The sequence below is a fragment of the Poromitra crassiceps genome (assembly GCF_964638095.1).
Source record: "Poromitra crassiceps genome assembly, chromosome: 13".
Classification (NCBI taxonomy): domain Eukaryota; kingdom Metazoa; phylum Chordata; class Actinopteri; order Beryciformes; family Melamphaidae; genus Poromitra; species Poromitra crassiceps.
In genome coordinates, this window is record NC_139644.1 from 1,886,712 (window position 1) to 1,913,556 (window position 26,845).

The following is a 26,845-nucleotide window of genomic DNA, read 5'->3' on the forward strand; positions in this document are numbered from 1 at the left end:
ATCCTTATTGATGCTGTCTTGCCTGTGGCCCTGGTCCCTTAATGATCCTTATTGATGCTGTCTTGCTGTGGCCCTGGTCCCTTAATGATCCTTATTGATGCTGTCTTGCTGTGGCCCTGGTCCCTTAATGATCCTTATTGATGCTGTCTTGCTGTGGCCCTGGTCCCTTAATGATCCTTATTGATGCTAACTTGCTGTGGCCCTGGTCCCTTAATGATCCTTATTGATGCTGTCTTGCTGTGGCCCTGGTCCCTTAATGATCCTTATTGATGCTGTCTTGCTGTGGCCCTGGTCCCTTAATGATCCTTATTGATGCTGTCTTGCTGTGGCCCTGGTCCCTTAATGATCCTTATTGATGCTGTCTTGCTGTGGCCCTGGTCCCTTAATGATCCTTATTGATGCTGTCTTGCTGTGGCCCTGGTCCCTTAATGATCCTTATTGATGCTGTCTTGCTGTGGCCCTGGTCCCTTAATGATCCTTATTGATGCTGTCTTGCTGTGGCCCTGGTCCCTTAATGATCCTTATTGATGCTGTCTTGCTGTGGCCCTGGTCCCTTAATGATCCTTATTGATGCTGACTTGCTGTGGCCCTGGTCCCTTAATGATCCTTATTGATGCTGTCTTCCTGTGGCCCTGGTCCCTTAATGATCCTTATTGATGCTGTCTTGCTGTGGCCCTGGTCCCTTAATGATCCTTATTGATGCTGACTTGCTGTGGTCCTGGTCCCTTAATGATCCTTATTGATGCTGACTTGCTGTGGTCCTGGTCCCTTAATGATCCTTATTGATGCTGTCTTCCTGTGGCCCTGGTCCCTTAATGATCCTTATTGATGCTGACTTGCTGTGGCCCTGGTCCCTTAATGATCCTTATTGATGCTGTCTTGCCTGTGGCCCTGGTCCCTTAATGATCCTTATTGATGCTGTCTTGCTGTGGCCCTGGTCCCTTAATGATCCTTATTGATACTGTCTTGCTGTGGCCCTGGTCCCTTAATGATCCTTATTGATGCTGCCTTGCTGTGGCCCTGGTCCCTTAATGATCCTTATTGATGCTGTCTTGCTGTGGCCCTGGTCCCTTAATGATCCTTATTGATGCTGACTTGCTGTGGCCCTGGTCCCTTAATGATCCTTATTGATGCTGTCTTGCTGTGGTCCTGGTCCCTTAATGATCCTTATTGATGCTGTCTTGCTGTGGTCCTGGTCCCTTAATGATCCTTATTGATGCTGTCTTGCTGTGGCCCTGGTCCCTTAATGATCCTTATTGATGCTGTCTTGCTGTGGCCCTGGTCCCTTAATGATCCTTATTGATGCTGTCTTGCTGTGGCCCTGGTCCCTTAATGATCCTTATTGATGCTGTCTTGCTGTGGCCCTGGTCCCTTAATGATCCTTATTGATACTGTCTTGCTGTGGCCCTGGTCCCTTAATGATCCTTATTGATGCTGCCTTGCTGTGGCCCTGGTCCCTTAATGATCCTTATTGATGCTGCCTTGCTGTGGCCCTGGTCCCTTAATGATCCTTATTGATGCTGTCTTGCTGTGGCCCTGGTCCCTTAATGATCCTTATTGATGCTGACTTGCTGTGGCCCTGGTCCCTTAATGATCCTTATTGATGCTGTCTTGCTGTGGTCCTGGTCCCTTAATGATCCTTATTGATGCTGACTTGCTGTGGTCCTGGTCCCTTAATGATCCTTATTGATGCTGTCTTCCTGTGGCCCTGGTCCCTTAATGATCCTTATTGATGCTGACTTGCTGTGGCCCTGGTCCCTTAATGATCCTTATTGATGCTGTCTTGCCTGTGGCCCTGGTCCCTTAATGATCCTTATTGATGCTGTCTTGCTGTGGCCCTGGTCCCTTAATGATCCTTATTGATGCTGTCTTGCTGTGGTCCTGGTCCCTTAATGATCCTTATTGATGCTGTCTTCCTGTGGCCCTGGTCCCTTAATGATCCTTATTGATGCTGTCTTGCTGTGGCCCTGGTCCCTTAATGATCCTTATTGATGCTGTCTTGCTGTGGCCCTGGTCCCTTAATGATCCTTATTGATGCTGTCTTGCTGTGGCCCTGGTCCCTTAATGATCCTTATTGATGCTGTCTTGCTGTGGCCCTGGTCCCTTAATGATCCTTATTGATGCTGTCTTGCTGTGGCCCTGGTCCCTTAATGATCCTTATTGATGCTGTCTTGCTGTGGCCCTGGTCCCTTAATGATCCTTATTGATGCTGACTTGCTGTGGCCCTGGTCTTATTGATGCTGACTTGCTGTGGCCCTGGTCCCTTAATGATCCTTATTGATGCTGTCTTGCTGTGGTCCTGGTCCCTTAATGATCCTTATTGATGCTGTCTTGCTGTGGCCCTGGTCTTATTGATGCTGACTTGCTGTGGCCCTGGTCTTATTGATGCTGTCTTGCTGTGGCCCTGGTCTTATTGATGCTGACTTGCTGTGGCCCTGGTCCCTGTTTTCTTCTTTCTTCTCTCTAGCACTGTGATAGCTGTGATAAATGCCCCTGTGAAGAGGGAGACAAGTCTGAGCACTGTGACGACTGCAAGGTGAGCTATACTCTACTACTATACTCTATATACTCTATATACTATACTCTATATACTATACTCTATATACTATACTCTATATGCTATACTCTATATACTATACTCTATATGCTATACTCTATATACTATATATACTATACTCTATATCAGACCTGGGCAAAAGGCGGCCCGCGGGCCACATGCGGCCCGCGAGCGCCCCCTGTGTGGCCCGCGCTGGAATTGCAAAAAAAAAAAAAAAAAAAAATTTTTTTTTTTTTTTTTTTTTTTTACAATGCACCTGAATGCAACATGCAAGGTACCCGCTGAATAAGTGTCCAAATGTTCATGTTATTCTGGGCAATACTCCACTTCCGTTATAACATTTCAGTCTGGTATGGAATATCTTTCAGTAATCTTTATGACTAAAAGGCTAAAAGTAATCTAATGTGTAAGAAATGACTGTTCTACATCGAAGTAAAAATGGAAATAATTAACTTGTTGGTTTTGGATTTATTTAGCTTCAAGAGTGCATTTTTGTTCGTGTGACCCTCAACACAGGCTTTGAGAATCCCGGGCCACTTACTGATACTTATGCTTAAATTAACACTCATATTCTGGTTTATTTAAAGAAAAACATTTTGGCTAGTGGAATGGACAGATCTAATTGGCTGGTAACTTTAAAATATAGCAGCCATATTGGCAGGTGGTCAAAAAAGTTAATGACATAGGAGTGAGTGAGAAAAGGATCAAATATTGGTGTTTAAGACTGAATAATGACATCACAACTGTTAATTTAAAATGAGGTATTCCTCTAAACCTGACTTCAAATGCCCCCAAAAAATTTGCGCCGGCGCCATTCGGCCCCCAACGCTCAGCAAAATCTGGCCCTCTGGTAGCGAGGACATTTTTTTGTAGCCCTCTCTATTATCAAAGTTCCTGGGTTACGGCATGACAATATTTGTTCGGCCCCCGGCAACAATCTGGGTTTCTCATGTGGCCCCCCATGAAAAATAATTGCCCACCCCTGCTCTATATACTACTCTACTACTATACTATATATACTATACTCTACTACTATACTCTATATACTATACTCTATATGCTATACTATAATATACTATACTATACTATAATATACTATAGTATACTATACTATACTATACTCTATATACTATAGTATACTTTATATACTATACTGCACTATACTGCACTTTACTGTACTATACTGTAATATACTATACTATACTATAATATAATATAATATAATATAATATAATATAATATAATATATAATATAATATAATATAATATAATATAATATAATATAATATAATATAATATAATATACTATACTATACTATAATATACTATAATATACTACACTATACTATACTGTACTATACTACACTATAGTGCACTATACTACACTATACTCTAAATTGTGGCTCATTTCAGCCTGTGAACTTGCTCTTCTTCTAGCTAGTAGACTCGAGTCGATTATGCATACAGAGCAGACCGGCTTTATTACGGGGCATCAGCTTTTTGGTGTTCCATGTTCTCTATTCTCCTGAAACAGCAGATGTTCTGCTCTCCTTAGATGCCCACACAGCATTTGATCGGAGTGAGCATGAGTATCTTTTGGGAACTTTGGAGAGGGTTGGTTTTGGACAGACTTTTCTTTGGAGAGGGTTGGTTTTGGACAGACTTTTCTTTGGAGAGGGTTGGTTTTGGACAGACTTTTCTTTGGAGAGGGTTGGTTTTGGACAGACTTTTCTTTGGAGAGGGTTGGTTTTGGGCAGACTTTTCTTTGGAGAGGGTTGGTTTTGGACAGACTTTTCTTTGGAGAGGGTTGGTTTTGGACACACTTTTCTCTGGAGAGGGTTGGTTTTGGTTTTAATTCTGTCCAGTTATGACCAGGTTGTTATTCTTCTTTCAAACAGTGTCTGTTTTCACCCCAAAGTCCTTTTGAAGGAGATAGATAACACATATTTGCCTTTATCTGTAATAAGACTCCTGTTAAAAAAAACTGTACAGAACAAGTCACAGAAAAGCAACCTTATAGAAGTTGTGCAATGTACCTCCAACAAGTGTAAAGATGATTTAGATATGTCTGGCCAATTAATGAGTCATGCCCAGCATCTATACAGGCACAGTTGGCCGTGTTTGCGGGTGGGAAGCCATACTAGATTTGATTTCATCATCACTCTAGAATATGATCTTATTGTCAGTTTGCTAATTGAGGCATATCTGTCTGCAATTGCCAAAAATAATTCTTGCCATTAGGCGCTTTGGCTTTCCTTGTTATTTACAGTATTGCTCAAACCAGCTGGATCATAGACAGCCTTAGAGCATAGCTCCTCAGCATTATGTGGTCGATGCAAAGAGGTTTAGTGGGTACATTTATCATCTTGGTTACATTACACAGTGCAGTATCAAGAAGCCATTTTCTCTTGAGCAGACATGTTTCTGAGAACAAGTCTACATTGAGGTTACCTAAAAGAATAGATGCCTCTGTTTGCATCAGGAGCCCTCATCAACCTACTGAGTAATAACATTACGTAGCATAGCATTAGCATAGTAGCGTAGCATAGCATCCCGGGATATGGGGAAGATGCACTTGTTGCCAAAGCACTTATATGATAAACGTCAAGAGCTCCTGCCTCATTTTGGTGGGTATGACTTTAAACACACAGCCACACCACCACCATAGCAATTCCATAAATACTCTAACCTGATATTGCAATTGCAGTAGGCCTATCATCTTTCTGCCAATCTAAATGGGTCTCTGAACTTGCAAGTTCAGCATAGTAGGCTGTGCTTTCATTACTGAGTAAGTCCTTCACCTCATGTACCCTTTCTTGGTAACTTAAGAATCATCATGCATTAGGGTTTAACTTAAGAATCATCATGCATTATGGTTTAACTTAAGAATCATCATGCATTATGGTTTAACTTAAGAATCATCATGCATTATGGTTTAACTTAAGAATCATCATGCATTATGGTTTAACTTAAGAATCATCATGCATTATGGTTTAACTTAAGAATCATCATGCATTATGGTTTAACTTAAGAATCATCATGCATTATGGTTTAACTTAAGAATCATCATGCATTATGGTTTAACTTAAGAATCATCATGCATTATGGTTTAACTTAAGAATCATCATGCATTATGGTTTAACTTAAGAATCATCATGCATTATGGTTTAAGAATCATCATGCATTATGGTTTAACTTAAGAATCATCATGCATTATGGTTTTGGAAACCAGGACAAGAGTCTGTATTTAACGCAGTTTAGCATCATTTATGAGCCCTCGCTCCTCTTGGCCTCATTTTTGGCTCTTACAATGAGACAGCCAGAGGTGCTACTGCTCACGTTCTTACAATGAGACGGCCAGAGGTGCTACTGCTCACGTAGTCTCTTCATTACTGGTAGCAGCTCAGCTTGTTTCTTATGTACCAACTGAAAGCCTCGCTGATGCACTTGAGTGTTTTTAAGGTGGGATCTAATATCTGAATCAGTGTGCTTGTCGTAAAGAGCCAAAAGGTTTTTGAATGTCTCTGAATCTTCGCGTTCGTGTTAGATGTGAATAATTGCCGAACTTTGCACTCTGTTTCAGCTCAAGTCTTGTGGGTTTTGTGAGGTCCATGCCTGCAACAGTTAGGCTATATTATTTCTCCCACTTAGGTTCTCAAGATAGTCTATTCTTTAGAGTCACCCTCTGATATCGGTTTAGATTGAATTTCAAAGACTTGCTTTTGGATGTTCTTTACTCTCACTGTTTTCTCAGTTGAATTTTGTCCAGTGTTGGGAGTTACTGTAACTTAACTACTTTTTGCAGTAACTAACTATAATTTAACTAATGACATGAGATAGCAGCCAACTTCAGAGGATTATCCGGTTTATGATCATCAGACCTAGTCCGGGGAGAGACGCCACACCCCCCACACGATGCAGCCAAAGCCCCAGAGCCTAGTGACCTTGAGTAGGCTATAAGCCCCAGAGCCTAGTGACCTTGAGTAGGCTATAAGCCCCAGAGCCTAGTGACCTTGAGTAGGCTATAAGCCCCAGAGCCTAATGACCTTGAGTAGGCTATAAGCCCCAGAGCCTAATGACCTTGAGTAGGCTATGTCCCCCAGAGCCTAATGACCTTGAGTAGGCTATGTCCCCCAGAGCCTAATGACAGTGAGTAGGCTGTAGGTCCCAGAGCTTAATGAGCTTGAGTAGGCTATAAACCCAAGAGGCTAATGACCTTGAGTAGGCTATAAGCCCCAGAGCCTAATGACATTGAGTAGGCTTTAAGCCCCAGAGCCTAATGAGCTTGAGTAGGCTATAAACCCCAGAGGCTAATGACCTTGAGTAGGCTATAAGCCCCAGAGCCTAATGACATTGAGTAGATATGTGCACCATATGTCTTGCAGGCAGATATGTGCACCATATGTCTTGCAGGCAGATATGTGCACCATATGTCTTGCAGGCAGCGACCGAGCTCTATGAGAAACATCCACTAGGCTTTCCACTGCACTTAGTCGCATTTACCTTTTATTAATACACCAACTTTACCACCGACCTCCCCCAACCCTAACCCTAACCCTAACCCTTCCACTCAGGTTTGTAATGTGCAAATTGAAAATATGCATAAAAACAGTTGGATGGAAACGCACCTATGAGGCGTTGTATGACTGGCAGAACACTATTGCTGACTGACTCCTCCCACTCTGCCTTTTTCACAGATGTGCAAATTCTGTCATGCGTGTCCTGTTTGCAAGGCTCTGTGCCAGCCTGGTAAGAAGGTCATAATATCAATCCAATTCATCAAACTATGACTTTTTCAAACACAAGCTCACTTATAATATTGTTTATTTTTCTCTTCAGGTGGTTTTGTCGATGAATTCACTGGATCAATCTACAAGTAAGTTGTAGTTCCACTGGACTGAAGCCTGGCACACTTAAATATTATATATATATATAATATATATTTCCACTACAGGCCTATAGGTGAAGTAACCTCTGCTTGTCTCCATCCACAGAACTGTAGCCGATGTCTTTGATGATGAGGACTAAGCCCCACAATATGTCGCCACCATGTGGCCAAGCTAATAATCTACGGGACTGTCACATCTGAGATGCTCTCGTGATTTTCATTAAGTTATTTTTGTCATTTTTTTCTGAGAACATTACAACCACGTTTACTCCACAATCACTTCATAGAAATTGTTAAGAGAATGACTTTACTGAATATATTTGTGTATTGTTGTTAATTGACAGGTTTGAGGAGATGTTTTTAGGAAAATTATATATATTAAGTCATATTTGCGCTTTTCAAACACAATGGGGATGTATTAAATAAACACGAGGGGACATTTTCATTGTGTGTTTGGTTTGAAAATGGTTGCTACACTCAGCACAGTGGCTACTGTAATCACATCAAACTAGAGGGAGAGGACCCCACATGCTGCCTACAGCCCAGCAGGGCCGCCCGGACAAACTGATCCATCGGCCCCAGCCCTCTTCCAGCCAATCACATTCAACAGAGCTGGTGCCAGGGCCAATCACATTCAACAGAGCTGGTGCCAGGGCCAATAACATTCAACAGAGCTGGTGCCAGGGCCGGGACAACTGATCCTGTTTCTCCCTGTCAGTGGGAACTGAGGAGAAAGCAACTTTGAGCTGTACAAAATCAGTACATAGGACATAGACTGCCTCTCAAAAGTTTAGGGACCCCCCCTCCCCCCCATACATAGACTGCAAAAGTTTAGGGACCCCCCCCCCCCACATACACTGCAAAAGTTTAGGGACCCCTCCCCATTCCATAATAGTGAAAATATCAAAACTATGAAATCACACAAATGGAATTATGCAGTGAGCAAAAAAGTGTTAAACAAATCCAAACGATCTTGTAGCCGCCCGCTGTCTTGGTGGAAAGGCAAAAGCTTTGGAGAGAAATGCATTCATAGGATAACTTCACTATTTATATTTGTCTCAGAAAGAGATTTCAAACAGAAGCCTCTAGATCAGGGGTGGGCAACTGGCGGCCCGCCGGGCGCATGCGGCCCCCAACCTCACTCAGTGTGGCCCCTGGCCATGGGTCAATCCCCCCCCCCCCTTTTTTTTTACAAGGTGGACATTTTTGGTTAGGTCAGACCACATAAATCTGTGTTTTTATTTTACTGTACATCCCAGAACATGGCGCGAATGGCATTAGCATTGTCCATCCACATACTGTTTAATGTTAGCATTTGAGCTAACGCTATTGTAACAAACTGTATCCAGGATGCACATTGCACATGCAACATTACTAATCTGATTAATATCACATATTTAGGTGATGTAGCCCATCAAATTAATGTAGCGGGCTGTTTTAAAGCTAGAGCAAAGTTTCTGGTGTCATCTGAATGGAAGAATTAGCCTACTAAATTTGAATATGGAAAATATAAATGTTGGTATAATAAACTTTGATTACCAGTCCTTTTCATCAAATTAGTAGCTATAATTGGGAGTGATGGTGTTACAGTAGGCTACTGGTGGAAGTGCACGGTCACAATCTGGCCCTTTGGTAGCGAGGACATTTTTTTGTGGCCCTCATCATCAAAGTTGCCCATCCCTGCTCATCAACATAGCTTTAAGCTAACGAAAACACAGTCAGGACATCCAATCAGGTGTCCCCAAACGTTTGACTGGAAGTGTATATTTTAACAAAATATGTAGAGGAATATATATGGATAAAACTGTGTGTGTGTGTGTGTGTGTGTGTGTGTGTGTGTGTGTGTGTGTGTGTGTGTGTGTGTGTGTGTGTGTGTGTGTGATTTCCTCTCTACACTATAACCTGTTTTAAACATCTCCATAGTAAAATCCAGTTTGTTTCAATGCCAAATTAAGAATGTCAGGACATCATGTAAAGTTAATTGCGACGGGGGAAGAGAAGAAATAAAAAGCTATTTTATTATTGTGATAGTATTTTATTATTGTGACAGCAGTTTATTATTGTGATCAGTTTAATATGTGATCAGTTTAATATGTGATCAGTTTATTATTGTGATAGCAGCTTAGTAGTTTAGCAGTTTTTTTGTCAGGGGGGATGGGGAGAATACAAGCTATGTGTGTGTCAATTCACATACTCTGGTACTTTACTGGTAACGTTTCGGCAGCACCCTGCCCTTCCTCAGACCAGACCTTCCTTCCTCAGACCAGACCCTCTGAGGAAGGGTGCTGCAGGGTGCTGCCCGAAACGTTACCACCGGTGTGAAATAAATACACTCAACTTGGAGCCTTGCAATGTGCGAGCTTTCTTTTTCTTTTGTCATTTTCTGCCTCGAGCTCTGCACCTGTCCTATTCAGGTTTGGATGTGCGTGTCTCTACTTTTTCTCATTAGTTTGGATTAGAGCCTTGATTCTACACAATCTGCACCTAGCCTGTTCCTATTCAAGATGGTTTGTGACTGTCCTCGCCTTGAAACATTGTTTTCCATCACAACACATGGGTCTTCATGGGAGAAATAGAAGGGAGGTAGTTCTATCCAGGCTAAGATTCGATCACACTGGTTTAAAAAATAAGACTTTATTTCTTTTGGTAAAAGTGAATAGGACGAATCAGCGTGACGGCACTTGACACCCACAAATGCGGAACAATGTGGCAGTTAATAGTATGAGTTGTGCCAAATAAATGTTAATATCTCAAAAACTATAGGCCTACATGACATTGCTTATATTTTGACATTCTGGGTGAGAGCAGAAGTAGCTCAAGAGTTTGATGTATGTATGTCGTGTTAAAGTTGTGTGAACTGTCGCAGTTTTTAAAATGTAAACAGAGTTGGCCGGCTAGAGTCAGACACTCAAGCCTCGCGCGACTTGGGCTCCATAGGGTTCCATTGCCATTGCCACCCAGTGACGCGGTTTGTTGACCAAAATGCTGCTCGGCGGATCCCTCGTATTCACAAGACTGTGCACACTGTATAATGCTGCTGAAAACACTGAACACGTATTAATGAACTGTGATAAATATAAAATAATGAAAGAAAGGGAAGCTTACAACAAAGGGTGAGAGAGGCTGGACGAGGATGGGATTTGAAAGGGATATTATGAACAAAAGGAGATAAGGTGTGGATTACACAGAGGTAATTGAATTCTTAAAAGTTACAGGGTTGTTTAATAGAATTTCGTTTTCTTTTTTTCTTCTTCTTTTTCTTATTTAATTTCTTTCATAGACTGATGTAAGTAAATTTGATCCTGTACTGCATACTCCGGTACATTAAGTGGCGGTATGCACCTTAATAGTTGGATTGCAATCTGCCAAAAACCGCAAAGAAGAAGAAGAAGATTGTTTCCATCGGAATCTGATCGCAGACGGACCCGGACTGACCCGGATGGACCAACATTGACCATCGGTTTCCTGTTGTCTGTTGTTGTTACTAAAGTGGTCCTATCTGCTTTTCAGCTCTCATAAAGTGCGCGTTTCTGTGTTTATATGGTAATAGCTTATAAATACACTCGCGTTAGATCGGTGGTATGTGTTGCATCTTAATTTAGAGGCGTGGTTTTTAATACAGAGGCTAATGTTAGCGTAAACACTAATTAGCGTTAGCTCCCTTGTTTTTCTTCCAAACAGTAACGTGAACCTAGCGCTAACCGCTAACTATTGAAACTTGCTCAAAGGCACTATGACCCGCCATGGAAAGAACTGCACGGCCGGGGCTGTTTACACTTACCACGAAAAGAAGAAAGATACAGGTAAGAACCATCGGGACAATGCATTTATAGCCTAGCCCCCATCAAGCTAACGCTAACGTACGTATGCGCCAGCTAACGTTATCTCAGAGTGGAGAGTATGGAGTCGATTCCACACACAACATACAATGTAGCATGAATCCCAGAGCAGAGTTCCTCTGACGATTCCAAATCCCTTCCTAAATGTCTGGAGTCGAGCAGGTCACTTTAGAGTAGGTTAGTCTTTTGCTAAGTAAAGAGTAATAAATATCAGTTGCACATTCTGACGCAGAGGAAAACAATGAGAATGTCAGAAATAAATAGCATGCCTAAGATCTTAAAGTCAAGCTAGATATTTCAGATGAATTGATATATTTAAGCACTGTGCATTATTTGCGCAGACTCATTTTGAGAGACACCAGGATCCTCCTAGTGCAGTGCGTCTCAACTGCTTTAGCTTCACTACCCCCTTTCCATGATTTAGTGAAAGAGTTGCAATTAGTGCCTCCTGCACAGATTTATTTGAATGTTTTATTCATTATTTTTGTCTTACATTTTTCCATTTAATCCTTTCTCTCAAGTACCCCCTGTAGTACCTCCTGTAGTACCTCCACGTACCCAAGTTTGGGAACCACTGTCTTGTAGCACTGGCAGGTTAGGGGAAATTTGTGTCATCTCAGTGACTAGTCTGAGGAGTCACTAGCTGCCACTGACTACATTACATTACATTACGTCATTTGGCAGACGCTTTTATCCAAAGCAACTTACAATAACACATTTTTGTCAGCAATAGAGCAATCAACTATGGAGCACAGTCTATGACAACTACAAATTCTGAAGGAACAGTGGTACAAGTTTAGTTTAGGTTAGCCCCTGACTAACCACTAACTCACTGACTAGCCACAACTGCCAGTGCCACTAGCACTGAGTCCAAATGTCCACACTCTGGACTTGTGGACTTCAGTCATACTAACCCTGACGTTATATAAGCCAGTGGTTCACAAATGGGGGTCCTTGACAGGGTTCCAGGGGGTCCCCAGCCAAAAGGGGGGGGATTTATTTTCGCTATAATTCCATTCATAAGTAACACAATGACTATTTTGGTCATGCATTTATACACTTTCTGTAATAAAACATCTAAAAGCATCAATCTTATTATCATATGGGACCGTGGGACAACATCCTATCAAATGGGGGTCCGTGGTCTAATCTTTGTCAGTTTAGGGTTCCCTCATGTGAAAATAATTAAGAACCACTAATATAAGCAACTGATCGATGGAGTTTTAGCTTTCAAAATAAGTGCCAAGAAGAGTCTTGACAGTATTTCCTGCTAATTGTGTTGTTGACTCTTCCAATGAATAACGTGACAGCGTTGTGATGTCATGTGTGGTTTTCCTCCTGACAGCGGCGTCTGGTTATGGGACGCAGAGTATCCGACTGGGCAAAGATGCTATCAAAGACTTCGACTGCTGCTGCCTCTCTCTCCAGCCCTGCAAGAATCCTGTTCTGACGTATGTTGGACACACACACACACACACACACACACACACACACACACACTATGCTCAACCACAACAAAGAGGTGATCGTAGAATTCTATGGTTTTTTGTTTTTCCCTATAGTCCAGATGGATACTTGTATGAAAAACAGGCCATTCTGGAATACATACTACACCAGAAAACAGAAACTGCCAAAAGAATGAAGGTAAGTTCTTGTCGGTCTTTGTCCAATCTGTCAGTCTGACGACTAATAAGACTGATACAGACGGCTGATATTTTGGGGTTTGGGGTGTAGAGTGGACTTCTCCTTCCGTGTGCCGGTTATTGTTTGTGTGAGTGTTTCATGGTTGGGCGAACGTATATATCGGCTATCTGCGTAGGGATGGGCGCGAGTACTCGGGTACTCGAGCACTCGTTCATAACGTCAGTAGTCGAGTAACGTTTCTGCTGTTCGGGTACTCGCCCCACTCCCCCCCCTTTAAAAATGGTCTAGAAGATCTACGCACGCATCGTTATGTGAATCTGGCAGCATGAACTGCACGGGCGTCAAGTCAGCCAGAATGTACAAGAACATCGTCCGCTTTGTTGCTTTCAAAATAAAACGCTTATTGTAACGTAACCTTATTTATTTTGAGTAATGCGTTACAGCCACAGTTTCACGCCATATAACATCACAACGAGTATTTTGATACAAGGTTTGCTGCTTCATTCGTTGAAATACCTTTTCTCCTCCAACGTGCATCAATAAGCTATTTACTTTTGTTTAAGTAACATTATTTTGAAAGTTTTAACCGGAAGTTTTCCAGCTCATCCCGAAAATGGTGGCTGAAGATATGCTCCCGAAGGAGACGCACACTTCTTCATAGCGCACGCCCGATAAAACTCATTCAAAACTTTGCAGTAACGCTAGTTTACTGACTACACTGTCGTTTCCCATAACGGTAGTCACAAGAAATGTGGAGAAAGAATCACTTTTTGGGAGACATCACTTTTTGGGAGACAATCGCTTCATGGTGATCACTATTTAGCTGCAGCTGTAACGTTAATCACACTGGGCACTGTGGGCAGTTTTCACTTTTTGGCAGAACACCGGACCTTGTAATCCGTGGATTTACGTTAGTGTAACAGTGATCATAAAGCAAAATGGATGATACTACACAATAACCTGACATTGCTGGACAATGGACATGTAGGCTATTGGAAATGCATTCGCTTGTTTCACAACTTGTCTGCTCCAAAGCGCTAATGCCATCCATCCAACCATCGGAGATACTGTTTGAGGTAGGCTTTAGATGTTCGCTTAGCGTCACCTAATATCACAGTCAGAGGGACTGACTGTGATATTGACAAAAAATGCTCCAGGTAGCGCTTTTTCCATGCAAAAATGCAAACGTTATGTGTGAACAGCCCCCCACACAGCAGATTACCCCTGCTCAGTCATTACCATAGTAATCACACAGACCCCCCCCCCCCCCCCCCCCCGCGCGAGTGCTCGAGCACTCGTTCATAATATAAGGAGAGTACTCGAGTATTTAAATTGCTTAAAATGCCCATCCCTATATCTGCGTATCTGAGTCCATCGCCGAGCATTTTAATTTGGACAAGTCAATGTGAAACACTAGTCCTGTTGTTAATAGTTAGGTGACTGTGTGTGTGTGTGTGTGTGTGTGTGTGTGTGTGTGTGTGTGTGTGTGTGTGTATGCGCGCGTGTGTGTTTTGTCCCTCAGGCCTATGAGAAGCAGAAGGCGGCTCAGAGGAGTGACAGTCAGCTGGAGTCCAAGTCCGAGGAGAGAGAGCGAGCTGAGAGGTTTAAAACCAGAGAGAACTCCATCGTGTCCAAACCTATTAACCCTTTCACTACGGGTACGTCTTGTGTGTGTGCGTGTCTGTCGAAGCCAGTGTTTCTCTAACCTTTTCAGACCAAGGACCACCTAACTCCCAAAACATCCCCAAAAACAATAGGCCTACTACTTCAACTGTAAATTACAAATGACAGGCTAATTAAATGACAAATAGCATTAAGGCTGTACAATTAATCACATTTCTGGCTTCCCACAATTATGAAAACAAGATAACCGATATAAAAAATATATACAATTTATTTTAGTCCATTTAACTTTTTTTCTTCTTTTTTTACATTTATTTCTCCTTTTCAGTTCAAATATAATTATTCAAAGTTCAAAGAAAGTTTTTTCAAGTTCAATAAATGCACAATGTTGCCAAAGTCAAATAGGCCATCTACTGCCATCCTAAAGTTGCATTCAGTAATGTTTTTGTGTTCAAACAAGTGTTAAATGGCTCTATATTCTGACAGCAATCACTGAAATAGAGTGTTTGGTCAGTAACTTGGAACTCCCAACCCCCAATTTAACATTTTTCTGATTGGATAGTGAGAGGTAAAAAAAAAAGGGGGAAATAAAAATCTACTCGCGGACCACTAGGGGGCGCCCGCGGACCACTGTTTGAGAAACACTGGTCTAAGCCCTTGTTCACACAGGATGCCTAACTTAAGCAGAACTGAAGCTTGAGGCAGGCTTATGCTGAGCCGTTCACACAAGAAGCCTTCTCTTTTCCTCTCAGCGCCTACTCAGTGCCTTGAACCCGCCCACAACTCCCATTGACTTCATACCCGGCTTGACAGATCAATACTAGGCTTCAGCACGCGTCACGCTTGGAATAGGCGTGAATCCCGAATGATCGCTTGAGCAAGGTGTGAGCGTGGCTTCAGCCTGACACGCGCGCGGGTGATGTGAACGGCTTCGCCTGTTAACAAGGACGCCTAAATGAAACTTGTGGGTTCAGCGTAGGTTGAGCTTAAATGTTTGGAGCGGGGGAGTCTGGTGCAACGCACAGGTCCTGGACCTGGTGAGACGTAGGAGGAGCCTGGACAGGGGGCAACCCACAGAGCCCAGTCCCTCCACGTGCCAGAGCCTCCCGGTCCCGGCAGAGTAGTTCCGGAGCAGCGGATTGAGTGGCCCTGTCTTTCCCTAAGAGGGCTGACCGTGGGTAGCTACTGGGACGTAAGTCGGGGCTTGATCAACCCCGGCTGGGTCACCTGGGCGAGGGTGTATGATGTTGCGAGACCCGAAACATCCTATGACCCCAGGGTACATCACTGATGATACGTCCCAGTTGCATCCATCTTCAGAGCTTAGGTTGAGCGTTGCTTCGGCGTCCTGTGTGAACGGGGGCTTAGGCCCTGTTCAGACCTTGTGTTAAAGGATAAGTTCACCCCAAAATTAAAATTCAGTCATTATCTCCTCAGCCCCATGCCGGGGGAAGGATCGTATGATTTGATTTGATTAGATGTTTGGTAAAAAGAAAACATGAGGAGAGGACATGCATCTCAGAAACAACATCAAGGATAAAACACAATAAAGTCAAAGACTTGTTTCCATTGTGGTCCTTGGTCTCAGACAGACAGGCAATCAATCAATTTTATATTTATATAGCGCCAAATCATAACAAGAGTTATCCCAAGGCGCTTTACAAATAGAGCAGGTAGAAGAAAGACCAGGCTCTTTAGTTTAGACCCAACAATTGAAACAGTTCTCACATGTACAGGTGATTTTACTGTGAGGTCATGTGACAATTGAAAGAATTACCCAACAAGAGCAGCACTTGGCGATGGCGGCAAAGGGGAAAAAAAACTTTAACGGGGCCACAAAAGTAATTTTTAATTTTTCACTTCACAGCTCGACTTGAAGCAGTGTCTAAACTAACACAATGTGTGTTTTCCTCTCTCTCTCTGCAGGCCAGGCCACAGGCAGTGAGGCAGGCAGAGCAGACAGCAGCTCAGCTAGCTCCTCCAGCGCTGCTGGCTCCTCAGCAGCTGGCTCCTCCTCCAGCCAAAGTCTGCCCAGCTTCTGGATCCCCTCCCTCACGCCAGAGGCCAAGCCCACCCAGCTGAAGAAACCGGTCAGTGGCTCCGTCTTGGTTTGCAAATCATATGGAAGCCTAGAAGGGCCATCCCAACAATTATTTATTTATTGACGTTTTCTCGTGATAACCAGTTATTATTTTGTTATCTCGGGATAACAAAGCGAATTTTCTCATAATTAACGGATTTGTTTATTTCGTTTTGAAATATGAAGTTATGAAGTATAAATGAAAACGGCGTGCGACTCTTTTCTTCCTGTTGAGAGAGACTTATCAAAAGTGTCTAAGCTTAAGGCTTTAAATAAAAAACAATCTGCACATTATAGCTTACAGTCCTGATGAACACTCATGTTAACACTTGTAGCCTAGTTGGTGACCAGCCAACATACTCAAAGCAGCACTGTTGACTATGTTCACCAACGTGTTCAATGTCCGTTTTCAGGCTATTTGTGTGGCCTCGTTCAAATGAATGGGAACTAAAAATACAAACACTACAAACTCATCCAGCTGCATCCAATCTTGGTCGCAAGTTTATATTCTGGTTTTCATGGCTGCCAAGTGCCAAATAAGCCCCACGTTAAAAGCAGTTGGAACATTGCTTTAAATTCTGTTTGCCATTGCGTGTGGGGTCAGAGTAGTTTGCTCTAAATGTTCATGTCACGGTGATCTGTCTATTTGTCCTGTCTGTCTGTCTGTCTAAAAACAGGGTTTCAGGGCAGCTTGTCCCTGTGGGTCAACCTTATTCCAAAGGTCTCTTTATCTTTGGCTGTCAAAGACAAGCAGTCCCATGTTACTAACTACTACTAGCTTTCTACCGCTAGACTGCATGGACTACAAGTGAAAATGACTACACTGACCATCACCTACTCACTCTCTTCCTGTCTTCCTCCCTGCTGTCAGAGTAAGACCGTGTTCTGTCCCATGTCGGGACGTCCCATTAAGATGAATGAGCTGACCGCGGTGCGCTTTACCGCCCTGGACCCCAGCTTGACCCGAGTGGCCCTGCTCACCCGCCAGGTCAGTACCACCGAGGGCTGTTCAGTTAGTCTAAAGCCCAACACACACCAAACTCTGACCAGGTCAGTACCACCGAGGGCTGGTCAGTTAGTCTAAAGCCCAACACACACCAAACTCTGACCAGGGCCATTTCTCAATAAGGGTTCTTGTGTGTTCTTGTGTTCCTGTGAAACGTCATCAGTCGCAGCCCAAGTACTGTTCCAATGCAAAGTTCACATTTCACCAAGAACGCTTAAAATTCCCGGATGTGTTGTCGACTTTACCAACATTTATGACGAAAAATGGCAAAAAAGCTCCAGAGCACAATTGGCTGCATCTACATCAGCTGAGCCTTTTATTTTGGCTGCATCTACATCAGCTGAGCTTTTTATTTGTGTAGTACTGCAGGCGGCCTCTGCGCTGGTATTGCGCAATACCCTCAAGAACGCATCGTCTCAAACTGCCAACAGCGTTATGTGTGCTTGTGACCTAGCAAGTTCCATCTTCCAAGAACGACTAGCAAGAACGTTCTCCCCAAGAACACAAGAACAAGAATGCATTCTTGGTATTGAGAAATGGCCCAGGTCAGTACCATCCAGGGCTGTTCAGTTAGTCTAAAGCCCAACACACACCAAACTCCTACCAGGTCAGTACCACCGAGGGCTGTTCAGTTAGTCTAAAGCCCAACACACACCAAACTCTGACCAGGTCAGTACCATCCAGGGCTGTTCAGTTAGTCTAAAGCCCAACACACACCAAACTCTGACCAGGTCAGTACCATCCAGGGCTGTTCAGTTAGTCTAAAGCCCAACACACACCAAACTCTGACCAGGTCAGTACCATCCAGGGCTGTTCAGTTAGTCTAAAGCCCAACACACACCAAACTCTGACCAGGTCAGTACCAGCCAGGGCTGTTCAGTTAGTCTAAAGCCCAACACACACCAAACTCTGACCAGGTCAGTACCACCGAGGGCTGTTCAGTTAGTCTAAAGCCCAACACACACCAAACTCTGACCAGGTCAGTACCACCTAGGGCTGTTCAGTTAGTCTAAAGGCCAACACACACCAAACTCTGACCAGGTCAGTACCATCCAGGGCTGTTCAGTTAGTCTAAAGCCCAACACACACCAAACTCTGACCAGGTCCATTTCTCAATAAGGGTTCTTGTGTGTTCTTGTGTTCCTGTGAAACGTCATCAGTCGCAGCCCAAGTACTGTTCCAATGCAAAATTCACATTTCACCAAGAACGCTTAAAATTCCCGGATGTGTTGTCGACACGCCCACTTTACCGAGGATGCTCTGGGTGGTGACTTGTGTCAACTTGGCAAGGCAGATATCCCAGCATGCATTTCGGCATAAGTGGAGGCAGAACGCAGCAGAGGAGACGCCATAAGCTCCGGGAAGTTTTTTACAATTTAAAGTTTTATTCAATCACTAAATTAATTTCTGATGACTTTTGATGCCTTCAAGCAGGGTAGTAGGTTTCAATAAGTGCCACTTTACCAACATTTATGACGAAAAATGGCAAAAAAGCTCCAGAGCACAATTGGCTGCATCTACATCAGCTGAGCCTTTTATTTTGGCTGCATCTACATCAGCTGAGCTTTTTATTTGTGTAGTACTGCAGGCAGCCTCTGCGCTGGTATTGCGCAATACCCTCAAGAACGCCACGTCTCAAACTGCCAACAGCGTTATGTGTGCTTGTGACCTAGCGAGTTCCATCTTCCAAGAACGACTAGCAAGAACGTTCTCCCCAAGAACACAAGAACAAGAATGCATCTTGGTATTGAGAAACGGCCCAGGTCAGTACCATCCAGGGCTGTTCAGTTAGTCTAAAGCCCAACACACACCAAACTCTGACCAGGTCAGTACCATCCAGGGCTGTTCAGTTAGTCTAAAGCCCAACACACACCAAACTCTGACCAGGTCAGTACCATCCAGGGCTGTTCAGTTAGTCTAAAGCCCAACACACACCAAACTCTGACCAGGTCAGTACCACCAAGGGCTGTTCAGTTAGTCTAAAGCCCAACACACACCAAACTCTGACCAGGTCAGTACCATCCAGGGCTGTTCAGTTAGTCTAAAGCCCAACACACACCAAACTCTGACCAGGTCAGTACCATCCAGGGCTGTTCAGTTAGTCTAAAGCCCAACACACACCAAACTCTGACCAGGTCAGTACCACCAAGGGCTGTTCAGTTAGTCTAAAGCCCAACACACACCAAACTCTGACCAGGTCAGTACCATCCAGGGCTGTTCAGTTAGTCTAAAGCCCAACACACACCAAACTCTGACCAGGTCAGTACCATCCAGGGCTGTTCAGTTAGTCTAAAGCCCAACACACACCAAACTCTGACCAGGTCAGTACCACCAAGGGCTGTTCAGTTAGTCTAAAGCCCAACACACACCAAACTCTGACCAGGTCAGTACCATCCAGGGCTGTTCAGTTAGTCTAAAGCCCAACACACACCAAACTCTGACCAGGTCAGTACCATCCAGGGCTGTTCAGTTAGTCTAAAGCCCAACACACACCAAACTCTGACCAGGTCAGTACCATCCAGGGCTGTTCAGTTAGTCTAAAGCCCAACACACACCAAACTCTGGCCAGGTCAGTACCATCCAGGGCTGTTCAGTTAGTCTAAAGGCCAACACACACCAAACTCTGACCAGGTCAGTACCATCCAGGGCTGTTCAGTTAGTCTAAAGCCCAACACACACCAAACTCTGACCAGGTCAGTACCACCGAGGGCTGTTCAGTTAGTCTAAAGCCCAACACACACCAAACTCTGACCAGGTCAGTACCACCGAGGGCTGTTCAGTTAGTCTAAAGCCCAACACACACCAAACTCTGACCAGGTCAGTACCATCCAGGGCTGTTCAGTTAGTCTAAAGCCCAACACACACCAAACTCTGACCAGGTCAGTACCACCGAGGGCTGTTCAGTTAGTCTAAAGCCCAACACACACCAAACTCTGACCAGGTCAGTACCACCGAGGGCTGGTCAGTTAGTCTAAAGCCCAACACACACCAAACTCTGACCAGGTCAGTACCATCCAGGGCTGGTCAGTTAGTCTAAAGCCCAACACACACCAAACTCTGACCAGGTCAGTACCATCCAGGGCTGGTCAGTTAGTCTAAAGCCCAACACACACCAAACTCTGACCAGGTCAGTACCATCCAGGGCTGGTCAGTTAGTCTAAAGCCCAACACACACCAAACTCTGACCAGGTCAGTACCACCGAGGGCTGGTCAGTTAGTCTAAAGCCCAACACACACCAAACTCTGATGGCAAAGGACTAGTGGCAACCAAGGCACTGTCACGTGTCGGAGCCAAAAAGTTGCACTTGAACACACCACAAAGACTACAGCTGGCAGACAGCTAGCATGTAGCATGTAGCAGCTAGCATGTACGTCCTGTGTGACAGCTAGCATGTACGTCCTGTGTGAAATACAGCTAGCATGTACGTCCTGTGTGAAATACTAGCCTAGGTAAACCCAGCCACCACGTGACCTGCTCTCTCAGTTCCCAGTCACATAGTGACTGAGAACAGGTCTGAGAGCAGGTCACGTGGGGGATGGGTTTACCCAGGCTAGTGAAATACAGCTAGCATGTACGTCCTGTGTGAAATACAGCTAGCATGTACGTCCTGTGTGAAATACAGCTAGCATGTACGTCCTGTGTGAAATACAGGTTACAGCATGATCAAATCTTTTTTTTTATGATCAATTGTTTTTATTTTTATATATCATATATAATAAAACAAGGACAATCAGAACACTTCTGATAATAAAGAAACATAGACATTACACCTGCCATGAAATACACCATACATTACTTCTTCAACTAGGTGAAGGTATGCAATATTCAAGATACAGTAAATATGTCACCACAGTATCAAAAATAATTATAAAACAAAATTATTAGTGAAAGCAAGATTAAACGGAAAGAATAGCCCATGTTAAAATAAAGAGATAAATCAAATATTTCTGTTCTGATTGAACCCACCCAACCCCATCCCACCCCTCAACCCCAGAAGGACCATGATCAAATCTTCACCTATAGTTTCTTGTGAACAAGTCCATTTTGCTGGACAGTACTGTAGTATGCTCCAGGCCTGGACAGTACTGTAGTATGCTCCAGGCCTGGACAGTACTGTAGTATGCTCCAGGCCTGGACAGTACTATAGTACGGTCCAGGCCTGGACAGTACTGTAGTACGGTCCAGGCCTGGACAGTACTATAGTACGGTCCATGCCTGGACAGTACTGTATGGTCCCGGCCTGGGCAGTACTGTAGTATGCTCCAGGCCTGGGCAGTACTGTAGTATGCTCCAGGCCTGGGCAGTACTGTAGGAGCAGTATGGACAGTACTGTAGTATGCTCCAGGCCTGGACAGTACTGTAGGAGCAGTATGGACAGTACTGTAGTATGCTCCAGGCCTGGACAGTACTGTAGTATGCTCCAGGCCTGGACAGTACTGTAGTACGGTCCAGGCCTGGACAGTACTGTAGTACGGTCCAGGCCTGGACAGTACTATAGTACGGTCCATGCCTGGACAGTACTGTATGGTCCCGGCCTGGGCAGTACTGTAGTATGCTCCAGGCCTGGGCAGTACTGTAGTATGCTCCAGGCCTGGGCAGTACTGTAGGAGCAGTATGGACAGTACTGTAGTATGCTCCAGGCCTGGACAGTACTGTAGGAGCAGTATGGACAGTACTGTAGTATGCTCCAGGCCTGGACAGTACTGTAGTATGCTCCAGGCCTGGACAGTACTGTAGTATGGTCCAGGCCTGGACAGTACTGTAGTATCCTCCAGGCCTGGACAGTACTGTAGTACGGTCCAGGCCTGGACAGTACTGTAGTATGCTCCAGGCCTGGACAGTACTGTAGTATGCTCCAGGCCTGGACAGTACTATAGTACGGTCCAGGCCTGGACAGTACTGTAGTATGCTCCAGGCCTGGACAGTACTGTAGTATGCTCCAGGCCTGGACAGTACTATAGTACGGTCCAGGCCTGGACAGTACTGTAGTATGGTCCAGGCCTGGACAGTACTGTAGTATGCTCCAGGCCTGTCCTCCCCAGTTCCAGACTCAAACAAAGTTAGATCGTGCCTTTGCAGTTTTGGCCCCAACTCTCTGGAATGGTCTCAGATCAGCCAAGTCTCTTGACTCTTTCAAGCACCTCCTAAAACACCTACTTGATTGATTGATTGATTGATTGATAACTTTATTGAACAATAAATGCAGGATCGTACACGACAACACAACATAATCATATTGCTCAAAAGGAATAAAACACAATAAAGCCCGAGGGCTTATTTCCATTGTGGTCACTTGTCTAGGCTGGCCTTTTAGCACAATGTGGAAAATGTCTTTATATTTGTGTATGTGTTGTTTTAACAAGACTGTCTCTTAAAGTTGTTTTGTTGCTGTCTGTCCTTTGATGTCTTTTCTTTCTTCTGATTCAGACTTTGTAAACGGTGTTTTTAAAAAGACTTCTTCTCTTCAGGATAGGTATGTCTGTGCAGTAACCAGAGACACACTGGGCAACAGCGTTCCCTGCGCCCTTCTGCGCCCCTCGTGAGTAACAGTCTACTCACACTCTCACTTACAGCAGTAAGGATGTTTGTCTTAGGGCCAGTGTAGGAAATTTAAAAAGTTTGAATGTTTGAGCCCATTGTCTAAAAACTGGGGGCATTTACAACATTTTGGGGGCACTTGTGAACAACAGGTCTATTTTCACAAATCTTTATTAAAAAGAATAGATTGTTTTTTATTTAAATGTCTGGAAGAGCTCAGAAATAAAATTGTCAAATCATATTTTAGTTGCTTTTTGTGAGTGGATATTATATCCACTGACATGACAGTAAATGACATGTAACTGATATTGTCTCATATCGCTTGGAGACCCCTGAGAATTGAATCAAATGAAAATCGTATGGTGGTATCACTTTGTGTTATCAACAAATATCGTGTCGTCGTCCAAATAATTGATATCAAATCATATTGTGATGAAACGTGTGCTTCCCACCCTGAGCAGCCAGGCTAGCAGGGTTAGGAGAGGTGGCCTGCATGGCATACACCCTGAGCAGCCAGGCTAGCAGGGTTAGGAGAGGTGGCCTGCATGGTATACACCCTGAGCAGCCAGGCTAGCAGGGTTAGGAGAGGTGGCCTGCATGGCATACACCCTGAGCAGCCAGGCTAGCAGGGTTAGGAGAGGTGGCCTGCATGGTATACACCCTGAGCAGCCAGGCTAGCAGGGTTAGGAGAGGTGGCCTGCATGGCATACACCCTGAGCAGCCAGGCTAGCAGGGTTAGGAGAGGTGGCCTGCATGGCATACACCCTGAGCAGCCAGGCTAGCAGGGTTAGGAGAGGTGGCCTGCATGCTAGCAGGGTTAGGAGAGGTGGCCTGCATCATACATGAGATGAAGGACTGATAGTTTTGACCATTGATGAAGGTGTGATTATTCACGGATGGTGGCTTCTTTTAACCCTGTTAATTGCAAACAATAGTCAAAGTCTTGTTTCTGTCCCTGACTTGTCTGTTCCTTGCCACCTGTCTCTTTGCTGTCATTACCCCCCGCTGCCTCCAGGGGTGCTGTGGTGACCCAGGAGTGTGTGGAGAAGCTGATCAGGAAGGACATGATTGACCCTGTGACCGGAGACAAGCTGTCCAACAAAGACATCATCCCACTGCAACGGGTCAGCTCTCTCTCTCTCTCTCTCTGTGTGTGTGTGTGTGTGTGTGTGTGTGTGTGTGTGTGTGTGTGTGTGTGTGTGTGTGTGTGTGTTCTTTTCAATATTAGTGAATATCATATTTCCCGCAATACAAGTCAAGTTTATTTGTATAGCCCTAATTCACAAGCATGTCTCAGAGGACTTCACAGAGAATATGTCTAAATCTAGCTGACACAACAATAACAATTACAGTAGTAATAATAACAACAAGATTGAACAATCACATGATAGAGAAGGGGAGAAAGGGGGGATGGAATGTGGGGGAGAAGAGAGCAGGGAAACGGAGGAGGTGGGGAGGGAGAATACCATTATGTACCATTATGAGCAGCTCCAACACTAGAGTTGTGCGATCTTGACCTCAGTCAGGTCGTCCAATCGCCACCCTTTGACATCGCCAAATGCACGATGTCATCGCAAAGTGCAAACTACACTGAATTGAGCATTCGAAAGTTTTTAAATTCAAATGTCAGCATTATGAACAAATATTCAAATGTCCAAACTATTCAGTACAGCCCTACAAGCAAGTGACTGTAGCATTATATATTCAGATTCAGAGAAACTCATATTTTCTTCAGCCATTCAAAAATAAAAACAAAAAAAACAAGCCAACAAAACTCGCTAGCCAGCGTTAGCTAACGTGTTCCACAGATTATTTCTGCCTCCAGCCGCGCTTTGCTGACATTGAAAGGGGTTTTTCACATGCTGCTTGACTTGATGCTGATGTTGTTTTTCCATCTCTTTTGTCAGGGAGGAACGGGCTTCGCTGGCTCCGGGGTCCAGCTGCGCGCTAAGGAGGCTCGGCCCGTGATGATGGTGTGAGAGGAAGGAGTTGCTGTTGTTGTTGTTGTTGTTGTTGTGTTGCTGTGAGACGCGTTGGCAGAGAGCAACACCACTTCACAACACAGCGAGGGAGCTTTCACAACAATAGATATGTGTGTAGTTGTGTGGAGTGCAGTCTGGACACTCAGAATGACTCTGGGACAGATGGCTCATATTCCAGGGTTTCTGCTGTATAGTGGATGTTCCTCTTCCGTGCGCTGCGGTTCTTCTTTACAGTCCAATTGACACGAGAACGGAGTTGGAGCTGATTGATTGTAGGTCCAGACGACATTTTGGCTAATAAAAATATAATAATAATAATAAATAGCTGCATATGAGACGTCATCAGGCTGTAAACAATGGCGGAAGGGGCGGGACGTCCGCTCTACACCAGAAACCCCAAAATATGGGCCGTCTGTCCCAGAGTCATATTAGTCTTCAGACCGATGGACTCTGGGTTCCCAGATTGTAACATGGCGTTATATTTTTCGAATCAATGAATTTGTTTTTACGCAGGGTGTCAAAGTTTCAGCAAGTACAATTTATGACTTGTTTTATGCTAAAAACACTGGAAGAGGGCGTGTCCACAGGAAGCTGTTGTTTCAGACACAGCGCACGCTGAGTGCTTCTTTGTTGCTGTGGAAGAAAGTGACTTTGACGAGCAGCACTGTTCTCTGCAGCTTGAGGCGTGAGCTTGAGCTTAAATGCATAAAGTAAAGTCTGTGGGTAACAAAAGTTTGTGGGAGTGGCAATTTGTGTTCTGCAGGATAATGTTCACAAACGTGAATCACTTTTATGACTTTTAAAACATAAATGTGTTTTTATAAAACGCTTCAAAAGTCATAAAAGTGATTCACGGTTGTGAAGATGATCCTGCTGAACACAAATTAACACTCCCATAAACTTTTGTTAACCACAGACATTATTTTATGCATTTAAGCGAAATCCCCATTCTAAAACCTCATTCACTTTCCCCCTGAAGACCCAACATGAACGGGACTTCCACCTTTTGACTACAAAAAGACGTCCTGCCTGCACTACAGGAAGGAGCTGGCAGCTCAAAAACTACTTCCTGTGGACCCGGCCCCGCCCCCTAGCACTGTTAAAAGCCCTATTTTGTTTTTGTGCCTAAATTCAACAACCACACAGGAATATATCCATTCTTTCAGTGTTCTAGGACTTGTGAGTCTTTGACCAGGTAGCCATGCTCAAGTCATTTTAAGATTTTTTTCAGGAACTGCAGACACCCTGTTACCATTTTTTCGTTCCTGTTCACTGGTAATCATGTTGTTTTTCTTTTACGTGTACAATGACTGAAACAATCTTTCCACAAGTCAATGTACATCTCATCTCATCCAGTGAATAAAAGTGTTACACTTTGTAATGTTTTTGCTATCAATCCTCAATCAAGTGTAGAATTTCAGTTGGACATTTTTCTTTTCTTTCTTTCAAATGGCAGATTTGCCATTTAGAAGATTTCTGTTTCAGAGCTGATATCAGCAGTTTAGAGGAAGACATCTACAAATAAAATCCACAGGTGTTTCCCATTGAAGGCTACCTGGCTTCTAGCTTCTCACAATCAAAGTTATTGATTGGAATAAATTAAATGTATCGTATGCCTCTCCATTTAAGACTGAGATAAAATATAAATTGTAGGATTTATAGAAATCGTTTTGTTTACATACATAAT

At 44.0% G+C, this 26,845-nt stretch overlaps 2 protein-coding genes across 2 annotated transcripts in view; both read left to right on the plus strand.

Moving 5' to 3' along the window:
• The window catches only part of LOC310787934 (uncharacterized protein), a 13,222-nt gene extending 5,557 nt beyond the window's left edge, over positions 1–7,665 (plus strand). The window contains exons 3-6 of the mRNA XM_083649379.1: positions 2,468–2,536; positions 7,255–7,306; positions 7,397–7,433; positions 7,552–7,665. Of these exons, the coding sequence (XP_083505505.1) occupies positions 2,468–2,536; positions 7,255–7,306; positions 7,397–7,433; positions 7,552–7,585 (192 nt within the window). The 3' untranslated portion in view covers positions 7,586–7,665. The remainder of the gene's footprint in view (positions 1–2,467; positions 2,537–7,254; positions 7,307–7,396; positions 7,434–7,551) is intronic.
• A 3,220-nt stretch (positions 7,666–10,885) lies between these two features.
• On the plus strand, positions 10,886–26,532 carry nosip (nitric oxide synthase interacting protein). The gene is made up of 9 exons (XM_083649633.1): positions 10,886–11,248; positions 12,630–12,735; positions 12,847–12,928; positions 14,451–14,586; positions 16,478–16,641; positions 17,503–17,619; positions 23,107–23,177; positions 24,192–24,300; positions 25,084–26,532. The coding sequence occupies exons 1-9, from the start codon at positions 11,179–11,181 to the stop codon at positions 25,153–25,155; spliced, it is 927 nt and encodes a 308-aa protein (XP_083505759.1). The 5' UTR covers positions 10,886–11,178; the 3' UTR covers positions 25,156–26,532.
• Positions 26,533–26,845: the final 313 nt, after the last annotated feature.